This window comes from Gavialis gangeticus, unplaced genomic scaffold (genome assembly GCF_001723915.1).
Source record: "Gavialis gangeticus isolate Ggan-Ray unplaced genomic scaffold, GavGan_comp1, whole genome shotgun sequence".
Lineage (NCBI taxonomy): Eukaryota > Metazoa > Chordata > Crocodylia > Gavialidae > Gavialis > Gavialis gangeticus.
The window spans coordinates 140288360-140300199 of NW_017729025.1; the positions used below are offsets into that span (position 1 = coordinate 140288360).

Genomic DNA, 11840 nt, shown 5'->3' on the forward strand with positions numbered 1-11840 from the left:
TTAAGACAATTGCAGCCATTTTCTGTAGAGTGTTTTTCATAATCATCTTTATCTTATAAAACTGATTTTCCCTGTATAATAAACAGATCTACAAACAATAATTGAATATCTGCTGCTGTCTTCATGGTGTATAAATGAAAATAATTGTAGATTCTGGAGCAAAATGGTATAATTTGAGGAAATAAAATCATAACTAAAAAAAAAACTTGGCTTGTTAACCAAAAGAAGTTTCCACCAAAAATATATTTTTAATTATTTTCAAAGACACAGAGACCTGAAGAACAGCTTTACTGGGTTTTTGAGGGAAGCATGTGGCTATTTTATTTTAGATTCTTCCTTTTCTGTAAATGGAATTTAAGTATAATCAGAAGAGAGCAATAAAACACACTGACCTGAATTTGCTGCTGCAGTAGATTGATTTTGTGCTGCTGTTGCAGAAGTTGCTGTTGTTGTCTTGCAATCTATTAGAGATAAATTTGCCATTAAATTAAAACAGTAACAGTGAAGCTTCAATAGTACTGAGCAAAAACAACTTATTAGTTATCCTAATTCTAACATTTTAAAGATTTTTCTATTGAACGTCAATTGTAAAAAAAACTGGAAGAACAGTGAATATTTTGTTTTAGATGTACCCATGTAGGTGCTCAAACAATTTCAAATTTAAATGCAACATTAAAATGTGGTATTCCAGTTAAAATTACACATTAACCATTTAAACCCCTCACCACAGCAAAACAGATGCTTAAACTTATGCATCTTCATACTTTTATCAGTATTCAACAAAGTAAACATGTCCTTAATTTTGACTACGGTGATTACTGTTAGCTACCATAGAATATGCTTAATGTTAAGAGCTCTCCTGAATAGGGAAAGGAATATTCAGGTGCTTCAAACTAAGCACATGTTTTCATGCTTTGCTGAATGGGACTTTTTGTAGCTTTTATATTTTGCTTAAAAATACAGAAAAATCATTAATGGCAAACTTCTGCCAAGTTTATTCACCTTGAATGATCTCTTGAGGAGAGAGGAATAAGGTGCCACACAGTATATAGAGGTGGCAGAACTTGATCCTAAGAAATCAAGACTCACAACATTGCTCTGACAAATGTAAATATGATCACCCTCTTTTTATGTATGCAGAAAGTGACAATGAGAGGTTAAGTGTCTGCTGCTCCATTTCCCTTGTATCGGTGGAAGGAAAGCACGTCTACTCAATAATGAAACAGGGAGCACTGAGGCATATGTGCAGATTGAAGGAAGGTTTCCTAGACTAAGTACAGACAGTCAAAAAGACCAAGAATGAATCAATTCAATCTTCCCAAATTAGTCTAAGCTGCGTAGCTTGAACCGATAAGCAAGTGAACACACATTCACTTCTGATTCCAGAACTGCAGTCAACATGCCTACAGTGGCCCAGGTCAGAAGCCAAGGGGCTAGAACACAGCTCCCTGCTTGGCTGGAGCAGGCAGCTTGGGCCAATGTAGCCCACCCACCCTAGGAGGGGCAAGGGAGGCAGGTTTGCAGGGGAGTTGCAAAGCATCCTGGGATGCTGAGGGACTGTGAGTTTCCTTGAATATGGAGGGGATCTGGGACAGAAGTTCAATAAACCAATTTAACCTAAATCAATTAAGTCTGATACTACATCCATCCAGGTTTATCTTAAATCAGTTTATCCATTTTGAAAGTAATTTATGTTTACTGAATTTCTGTTGTGTTACAGAATTGAACCAGTTTCCCATCACCTATATTGGTTTATGTGTAATTTCTGTCCATGGCCCTAAACAGATATAGCCTTGCATCCTACAAATCACCTGGAATCAGCATCATGGTGCAAGGGGAGAGGGCCTTCTCCTTTCAAATTCATAGTTTTATGCAGAAATCAGTGCAGCAGGTACCACTAACTTCCCCACATAGTTATAATATGGGGAGGGCAATGGGACCTAGGTGACCTGCTGGAACTGGTGCCGTAGAGGGACAACTGTTCAGTAGTTCTGGTCAGGGACTGTTTCTTAGGGAGCCCCAGTCTAGCAATTCTGACGCTTTGCCCATCTGCTAGGACTGTATCCTCCCACTGCTGAGGATATGACACTATATTCAGTAACAAAATACTCACTTATTTCTCAAATATCATTTCCCTTCCTATAAATATTTGTCTGGGTAGGGGGACAGTCAAACCTCTGATGAATTATCACAGTGAAAGTCAACATCAGAGATAAAGTATGAACTCAAGAATATTTTGTTTCCTGTCCCCTGGCAAAAACACTTTTCTCTTTTTCTCTCTGACATATTATATGGTTTTAAATTAACATACAGTAAATGCTTATGCTTAAACTTGGAAAGGCAAAAACAATAAAAATAAGAAAGCAGTACAGATACAATTATTACTAAAAATACAATGAATTCAACAAGGATGATTTTGAGATATACCACTGCATTTTTCTCTATCCTTAGTGGAAATAATTCAGATAAACTGCATCAAAAGCAGAACAAAACTGTGCGATAGCTTTTTACACCTCCTAGCAGAAAACAACAACATAGCCCCAAATGATCAGTTCTGAGATTTTTCCCCCCACCTTTACACTCAGTGTTTTAGTTTCATGGCTCCAGGAGAAATTCACCTTTGCACAGAGACCAGCAAAAGATCCACGCACTACATAAATCTCACTTATGTCTTCAAATACCTGATCAGTGTCTACCAGTCACTGCACCTGGGAGACATGACAAATGGCAGAACAGAAAAGAATCCAGCCCAGCAGTAGGGACTAAACTGTTGCCCACAAATGGGATTAAAGTCTCTTCATAAGCATGGTCTTGCAGTCTTCCTCCAGTTCAATCAATGGTAGTTAAGTGAGTAAGGACTAAAGAATTGCACCCTATCCTGCTAGTTAAGCAATTAGCTCAAATGGGCTCCTAAAGTCTGGAGGAGAGGGGGATACCGAGTGATTAGACAGTATAGTCACAAATACAGTCTATGTTCAGTGCCATTTTTGTGCTTACAGGAGCAACTGCAGTGGGCACCCTGCTGCAGGGACTATTCACACACGTGTAGAACACTTAAATTATGCTGTTTTATGAATGATGTATCCATCATGCCATTTCATCCTACAGTGAAGCATGTTCACAAGTGGACTTCAGAGAATTTGGTCTGTACCATGCTGCAAACTCAAATCTCAGCTCAGGCAAATGCCGAAAAGATACCAATCATCTGATTCCGAAAAAATGCACCGTGTGGTAGTTTCAGATAGAAATGAGATTCAGAATAAAATCATAATGCAATTATTTTTGGGACTATTGCACATTTGTCCTAGGTACTGGATCTAATGTTTGGAATCATTTGGAATTGCCGGTGACCTACACCCTCCCTTGCATTGTAAACATGCAGGGTAGTGCTGCCGGCTTTGTTGCGAGCATGGACTGGTATGCATCTTGTTACAGATCTAAGTACAGTATAGTGGTATTTGAATATTCATTTCCTGATGGAAACAAACTACCTCTCTTCATCTAATATTGATGGCTTCTCCTAAACGGTATACAGCTAAGATAGAAAAATGCATCCAAAACACCAGAGTGCATTACCATAGCGCAGTCTAGATGTATAGGCTCAACACAGTAAAGGATGGTACATAAGCACCATGTGGCTCAAATTCTGAATTTTATTTGCCAATCGGTTGAGCTACATGCTCGCTTCATTGAGCATGACAACCTAGTTTTAAGTGTCATTTAATTTTCATTTTGAAATATAATTACAAAGTGTTCACTGTAAGATATCACTCGTCTGCAAATGTGTCAAGATTAATTTGTGCTAGCTTATTCACAAGTGTCAATAGTTAATTACTGTGTCATCTCTGGATGGCTAAATGACATTCTAACTTCTGATTTTTTACAGTGTTCCTTTATGTTATTTTCCATTAGGGGATGAGTCCATATTCCTACATGTGGGCAAATATTCAAGCACATAAAATACCAGACGTCACAACTCATTAAAATCAACAGAGCATATATTGCTCTATATACCCTATAAAATACATTTAACTGAAAAGATAATTCTAGTAATAATGTCAGATTCCTAAAAACCACACATTAATTTGGCTCTGTCTGATTTAATGCCTGGGGGACTAGTATATGCGATCATTGTTAGATTTTTGCACCAGACAAGGACAGCTCTTTAGGACAATTTGGTCTCTTACAAATATTCCTTACTTTCTTTTCTATGGAGGTATTTTGGGGTGCCAGCTTTCTACCCATTCTTCTCTCTTTTGTTGTCATAGAGGGAATAAAAGAGTTAAACAATGATAGTTGTTTCACAGTCTGCTTTACTGGGGGACTTACTACACTGCATCTCATAAGTAGCAAGAAATAAGGCTTTAATTACAGCTAGAAAATAAATGCATTGAAATTCCATGCCTATTTTTACTCTGGTTCCTATATGAAAAAGAAAAAGCAATTTATAATACTTTTTCTATAATGAGGGAATTTAAACTCTTGTAATAATGGAAAGGAAAGGAAACACCAAGCGGAACAATGCTTATTATGAGCCTTCTAATGTTCTGCATGAAACATTTTTGCTGGTTTCTCAAAGCCTCACCTGTTCTTGCTGTTGGCGAGCAAGGTCCATTTGCTGCCGTTGTTTTTCAATTTGTGAGGCTGCCAGCTTTTTCTGTTCATCATGGGCAGCCAGGAGCTGCTCCCGTAAACTGATCAGCTGGGTGATCATGGTAGAGAGCTGTCGCTCTTTTTCTGCCAGGCTTTCTGGTGTACCTAAACATGAAGGAAAGATGTATTGTAAATATCAGATAGATTATAGTTTTTGAACAATATTCACAAAGGAATTAATTTAAGTACAAAAGCCATTTTTTCCCCCAAAGTGGCAGCTTGAACACATATTTTACTAAAAATTATTTAAAAGATCCCAGCATACAGCTATATTCCAAACAGGAGTAAATGTTACAACTGTGAAGCAGTAGAGAAATTGGCACTGGGTATTTCTTTTTTTTTCTGACAAGAGTGTTTCCTCAAACTTTTTAGATTCTAGGCGCCCCTCAACTGGGTCAAGGCACCCCTTGGAAAATACCAGCTCATGAGTTTTCAATAATTTTTGGACTAAAGAAAAACAATAAAGCAATCTTCCTATTGCAAAGAACTCAGGAAGGCCAGAACAGGCCAGACTGCCTTTAACACTATGGAGTGGTGCTCGCCCCTACCCTGGGGGGTCTTTAAAAGGAGGTGTGATAGACACCTAGCCGGGGTCGTTTGACCGCAGTACTCTTTCCTGCCCATGACAGGGGGTTGGACTTGATGATCTACTCAGGTCCCTCCCAACCCTACTAACTATGAAACTATGATTCCTATTTGAAATTTCTGGGTTTATCTTGTGAATCATACTTGTACACCTAATATTGTATGTCATCTCACAGTATCCTTGAACGGTTTTCAAGGCACCTCAGGGTGCCATGGCACCCTAGTTGAGAATGACTGAATTAAATACAGTGCAATATGAAATCCCTCATTTCCTTCCAACTAAATCTTCCCAGTATAATAACTATTTAATGTATTACCCAAGTCACATTTTGATTAACGTAAAAAAATAAATAAGGCTGAGGGAAAATTAAGTGAAATTGGAAAGGAAAATGTTTACAAGGTAAAGCAGTTGAATTGTTTGGCTTTGTTTTGTTTGGGGGGTGTTATTTCTAAAAGATTTCTGTATGGGTACAGCATTATGTAGCAACAGTACAGTATGTGGACCATTTGCTGTCATTGACAAACTAAGGGAAAGGTTAGCCTTGGTTACGGAACAAGCAAAGTGAGCTCTCCTAGTACCCACAGAGAAATAACTTGACTTGAGAAAATGGCTGAAAAATTTCTCATTTAACTTTGAAAGTTTACTCTGTAGAGAGTGCTTAATTAATATGAAACTACGGTACATTTATTCTTTGCACTAATGATGCTTAACGATCTGTTTATGGGTAAATTGCATGGCTCTCCTAAGAAAAAAGTACAGGATCCTTTTGTGAAGCAAGCCAAAAATATGTTAAATATGGGTATTTTACTTTGCATGCGACTCACACAGGCTTCTTTTCCCTCCAACTCAGAATATTATCATGTCCACGTGCAAACTGTGTATGGCAGGAAAATGAGGGCTTCTGAGAGAAGCTCCAACCAGAAGTGGAAAAAAATGGATCCAGTGCTCTTGCTAGCTCCACAGAAGAATCAAAAATTAGGGAGCAAGCCCGTCTCTTAAAAACCTGGAGGATTCTATTGACTGCCCCAAAGAAAACAGAGACAAAGTGAAAAAAATATAAAGGCAATAGGTCATCCTTCTCTGCTAACCACTTCAGACAACTCCAGATCAAGAAAGTACCTTAGGACCTTTTGAAGGAAAAGAGCATTGTGGGAAACAGGGTCAAGTAAGAAGTGGGAAAGCTAGCAACGAAGTTATACCTCCACCTTCCTCCAAGGTAGGGAAGGGCAACAGGAAGTTGCCAGGTTTCAGTAGCCTCTCTCTCCTCCAAGGGAGAAGGGGCAGGGAAACAGATGGGAGTCTATTGAGTAAGTCTGAGATTCCCAAATGCACAACTACTTAAACTACATTATTTATCGACTAGTATTACTTTCAGATGTCTATAGGCATTTACATCCAAGACTGGTCATGAGTGCTGCCCAACTATTACATCAGTGAGCATGGGATACTGAACTGAAAAGAAGAGAATTAGTGGAAGGACTTCAGAAGTTTTTGGTCTATACTTCCTATATATTTTATGCCTCTAAATGTAAAATCAACCAATCTGGGGGAAAAGTATTACTTTTTGTTAATTCTGAATGCTGTAATAGAAATTTCTTTGTTAGATTTTTTTCAAAAGGCAGGTTGAACTGTTATAAAATGTTAAGATTAAATGAAATCATGAGATTAACTGTTACAAATTTAAAATCTTACAGGAAAAGCCCTGGTCTGTCTCTGAAAGGGAACCCCCTTATTGTATGGCTTAAGTCACTTTTGTCGACACCAAGGGTCAGGGTCAAAGGGTGACTGCTTCATTTTGTGTGTCCTGATTATAATTGATTTTCATATTTTAAAGAAAACCATGCACATTTTTAGTTTAAAATATTATCCCTTTGATGACAACATATTTTAATACGGTGTTGTGTTAAACTGAAACTGAAGAGCTACACTTTGAGCTTAGCTCAACATCCCTGTGATACATGCTTGTGTTGGTTAAGCAGAGAGACTGGAAAATTCCTGTATCATCAAAAAATGTTACCAATGCACAGATAAAGTGAAAAGTCACGCAGTTGTTTATTCAAATTTCTTGTGAAAACTTAGAGGACACTGTGGCAATTCTAGTTGTGCATGGGTGGCCCAAACAGCAAATCTAAGTTATATTTTGAAAAAGTGATTTGGACTAGATCCTTTTTCATTTCTTTGGCATCTAAATGGCACCAGGGCTTTTACAGGCAATCCTGTTCCAAACTGCCTCAAAACCTAAAAATCATTAGTTCATCTACCTTTGTAACACACATTTTCCTATGTCTTAAGAATATGTAACAAAAAGGTAGCAACGAGGAGGAGGACTCATCCAGCATCTGATTTTTTCCCCCAGGACTCAAATCAACATCACACATAGATATCTAAGATTACAAACAGATGCTGTACTTGTCCTGGGTCCAGCTGTGCCCATGTTTGTCCCAGACCAGAAAAGTCATGAGACTGGCATGTACTTATAGGAATTAGTGAGAAGCTGAATGCACTGCTGCTTTTCAGCCACTGATTCAATAATGCGATCCCAGGGCAACCTGTCACACACAAAGGGTTAACACTTCTCATCCTGCAAACCTTTTTAGGGTTTGTCCTGAGACATGGACGTCTGAACCAGAAGAAAATAATTTCTTCCAGGACAACCATAACATCTGTTTGTAGCCTAAGTGCCACAAAGATAACTAACAGGTAGCATAGGAGCTGGTTCTTAAGCTTCTGGTACATGTTACACTTGTGATGCGATTAACATGTTAATCATGCTATAAATAGTAACTGTACTACACATGCATCTGATTCATGGTGCTATAAAGTGGCAAGCTAGTCACAAAGATATTCCACATTTTTGGTACCATAAATTGAACCTGTAGCACCCGCAACCTAATGCTAACAATCAGCTGATTGCCCCAGTCCTGATGCTGAACCCTGTCCCCATCTACATTAGGAACTTGTTTGGGATCTGATCCCCAATCCCAGCAATCACACATCTTGCCATACATGCATGGGATTGCTAGGATCAGGGATCAGATCCCACTGCACCACTAAGTGAATGTCTGCAAGCCCCCTTAGTCACTTAGGAGCTTAAAGGAATATCTACCCAGTAGTCACTGCCAAGTTCTTGGCAGGCCAAATTAAGTCAGCACTGAGCTCTGTGCTGCCACATCTAGATTGCTACTTGTGCAGGCTCAGGTATATAACACTCCAGTATAGACAGACCCTAAGTCACTTGGCCTCCTAAGCGCTTAAAGTTTCCTTTGAAAAGTTTATACTACAGTTTAAGTCACTTAGGTGTTTTTGAAATTTTTACCCTGTAGCTAAATTTCTATTCAGGGACAAACTACCTCAGAAACATGCTCTGTACTGCCAAAGGGAAACCCATTTACCCACCCACCATAGCCACTGGAGACCTTCTGCTCCACATAATCCAGAACACCAATGGGAAGCACAGTCTCTGCTTAGGCTGACACTCATCCCCATTCAGAGCCATTCAGGGAACCTACGGCTTGAGATTTCCACATTATGTCAAGCAGTTTCTGACTTGAAATTCTGAGCCCAGTTCTCAGAGTCATAAAATATTTTACACACCCCAGGCAGGCATTAATCTTCCACTCAGTTACCATATTATTCTGCCCACTCTGTATTTGCTTTATAATATGGGTATAAAACTAGCACACAAAATGCCTGTTAAAGCTGTGACATTTGATTATTCTGTTATAATTAGCTGCAAGTGCTTGATAAGGGTGTGATAAAACACCAGCATCTAAGAGAACTCCTTTCTTCTTATTTGAATTGCATACAGTGGCAGGCAGGAGCTAAAATTTCCCATTCGGGAAACAGTAATATTGTTTTCAAAGAAAACTATGCCTAAAATTATTAATCTCACTCAAAACACTACTATTTAATTTGTTTTCTGTGCCATGCAATCCAACAGTGGGATAGGACTGATGACCCTACATAGCAAGCGCCTTGTAAATAATGAGAATGCTGGTGAAACATGAGGCAACGTAGCTGAACACCACTCAGAAGAAGAAAAAGCATTAGATTCTTGAATGTTGTTAAAGGCAAGGTAATATAATAATTTAATTCTGGAATAGAAAATTCCTATCATTATTATACAGTTTAAACCCTAATAAAAAAACAACTTGCTAGGAATGCTGACCAGATTAAGCCGTTCTTGCTGGGCCAAAACAGGTCATCACTAACTGTGTGCTATCATTATCAGCTTCTCATTCACTTGCTGCAGTGAGCTCCGAGATCCCTAAAATCACCACCAGTAAATAAACCATTCTGCTGACTAAAATATTTATATATATAAAATAAAAATAGAGCTATCTGTAAAATGGATTTGCCATAAAAACATATAAAACAAAAAGCTTCATATGAAAGATATCAACATACAGTAAATACGCCTGTTTTCATAAAATATTATATATCACACATGTAGCCCTCTCTCTCTTTGCTCTAAACTGTTCCTGTTCTCTAACTCCAAAGACAGTGCTGCTTTTTTTTTCCATGGGGTCTTCCTTATCCCCAAAACACATCTGTCTTGAGTTTCTCTCAGATTTGTCAGGTGGATCAGTGCTCCCCAGGGCCTGCTCCATTTGAAGTATTTTAATTTGACTAAACACCTGATTTATTTTATCTCTCCGATGAGAAAGGCAGTTTGTCTTAATAGAGCCTGTCAGCCCACAGTCCTATTCACAGCAATTTACAGGCAGCCAGGGACGCTGGAAGAGAAGAGTGCTGTGATTCTGTATTTTATCCTCCTCCAGAAAGCACCTAAAAGCAGCTATTCACTGCTACTGCATGTGGCATTTTAGAACTGAATTAGCTTTTTATTCAAGTAACTACACTTGTTGTGAATAGCTTATCTGTAAAATTGCTACATTCACTACTGATTTTATTAACCTTTGGCTCTATCACAAAATGGTCTTCAGTTAGGAAAGACCTTTAAAACTGACACATTTTTCTTTGGGGCCTTTATTTCAGTGACTTCAGATTTACTGAATTTGATCCGTTGACTTCTTTATCACCAGTATTTAAAAATTTGATCCTTAATGGGAAATCAATTGTATTTAAGGAAATTGTTTTCATAAGTAAACATAACAGTAATTTCCCTCATCAAAAGTTTAAGGTAAATATTTATTCTGCAGCTATTACAATACCTAGTGTTACCTAGGTGTTTATAATCTGATTAAACTAAAAAAAAATCATTGTTCTAAAGTTTTAATTTTCTATTGTTTGTTTACTGATTTTACGGTAAATCTTGTGCTGCTCTGAGTGTGTCTTGAGGGAAAGTGGTCAAGCTGAACAGAAACAACACATCAAAGGAAACATTTTAAGGAATGCTAGTCATAGGTCAATGTAACAGAGTGAGAAAAATCAAGCTGCTATAAATACCACTCAAAGAGAGAAAAGAGATCAACTAAATTTTACTTATAAACTAAGACTGCGCTTGGATTATAATCTTGTGGAAAGATGTGTCCTTTTAAAATTATTTACAAGCTCTATCTATACTTCTGGAGCTATCCAAGAAGGAATAAGAACCTCATATGTCTCACATTCAAATGCCTTTCTACAATACACCAAACAACATTCTGGGCTCCTACGTATCTAGGTTTCTTAAATGTTTGGAAAGAAATTAAAGTCCCCATATAAACTGAACCGGTAAATACAGAGCACATTATTTTGTAGCCTGTGAAAGAAAATTTGCTCCGCCACTATTACAGCAGTTCAAACATCTCTATTATAATTCAGTCTATAAACAGGTATATCTGCATGTCATTGGACAAAAACACAATTCCATTTTATTGGGAAATTCTCCTCATAGTATCTTGTCTCTTTTGAGTGACACAGCAATAACTGTGGGGAAAGAAAAAAATGAACAACAATAATACATACTTAGATTTCCAGAGCTTCTCACTGCAATTTCAAACTGGGCACTTTGAAATTCAGCCATACAAAGAGGAAAGCACTGCTAAAACTCTATGCTGTACCAAGCCAAAAAGGAATAATAGAGATACAGATTTACCAATGGACCCTGTGATGCTGTCATTGACATCAATGGGTCAGGAACAGGCTGTAACTCCTGTTCCTGGCAAGCAGGATGCAAAGGTTCCTAACTCTGCCATTCAGTTGCTGTGTATTTTTTTTTAAAGAAGTCTGCCTCATTTCCCAATCTTCAGATAAGGTAAAATAGTACCACAAAGGAATTTTGTTATGCCTAGATAATTAATGTTTCTAAAGTGCTTTGAGATCTTCACACAGAAGTCTCCAGACAGCTGCCAAGTATTACCATTTCTCTTGAATTCCATGATTGATTTAAAGCTTTGAGAATACCAGCCTCTTTTACTCACTGCTTCTGAACAAACTTTTGTCTTGTTCATCTAAGCAAAACAGAAATGTTAAGTAACAAATCATTATTAGACTTATACATAACAAAATAGTAGATGAAATCAGAAAAAAAAAAAAAATCAAGAAAGGGGAATACTAAACCTTGCTATCAGCTAGAGAAAGGCTTAAAATCACATAACTGCGGTTCCAAAGTATCATCAACTGAAGCAATTCAACCAACAATCAAAAATGATTTTGA

General features: G+C 37.8%; 1 protein-coding gene across 6 annotated transcripts in view; it reads right to left on the reverse strand.

Moving 5' to 3' along the window:
- SOX6 (SRY-box 6) overlaps positions 1-11840 on the reverse strand; it is a 489331-nt gene that overhangs the window by 249307 nt on the left and 228184 nt on the right. For all 6 annotated transcript variants that reach the window (XM_019519647.1, XM_019519646.1, XM_019519644.1 and 3 more), the window contains exons 5-6: positions 4586-4758; positions 393-461 (exon numbers count right to left, since the gene is read on the reverse strand). In XM_019519647.1, the coding sequence (XP_019375192.1) occupies positions 393-461; positions 4586-4758 (242 nt within the window). The remainder of the gene's footprint in view (positions 1-392; positions 462-4585; positions 4759-11840) is intronic.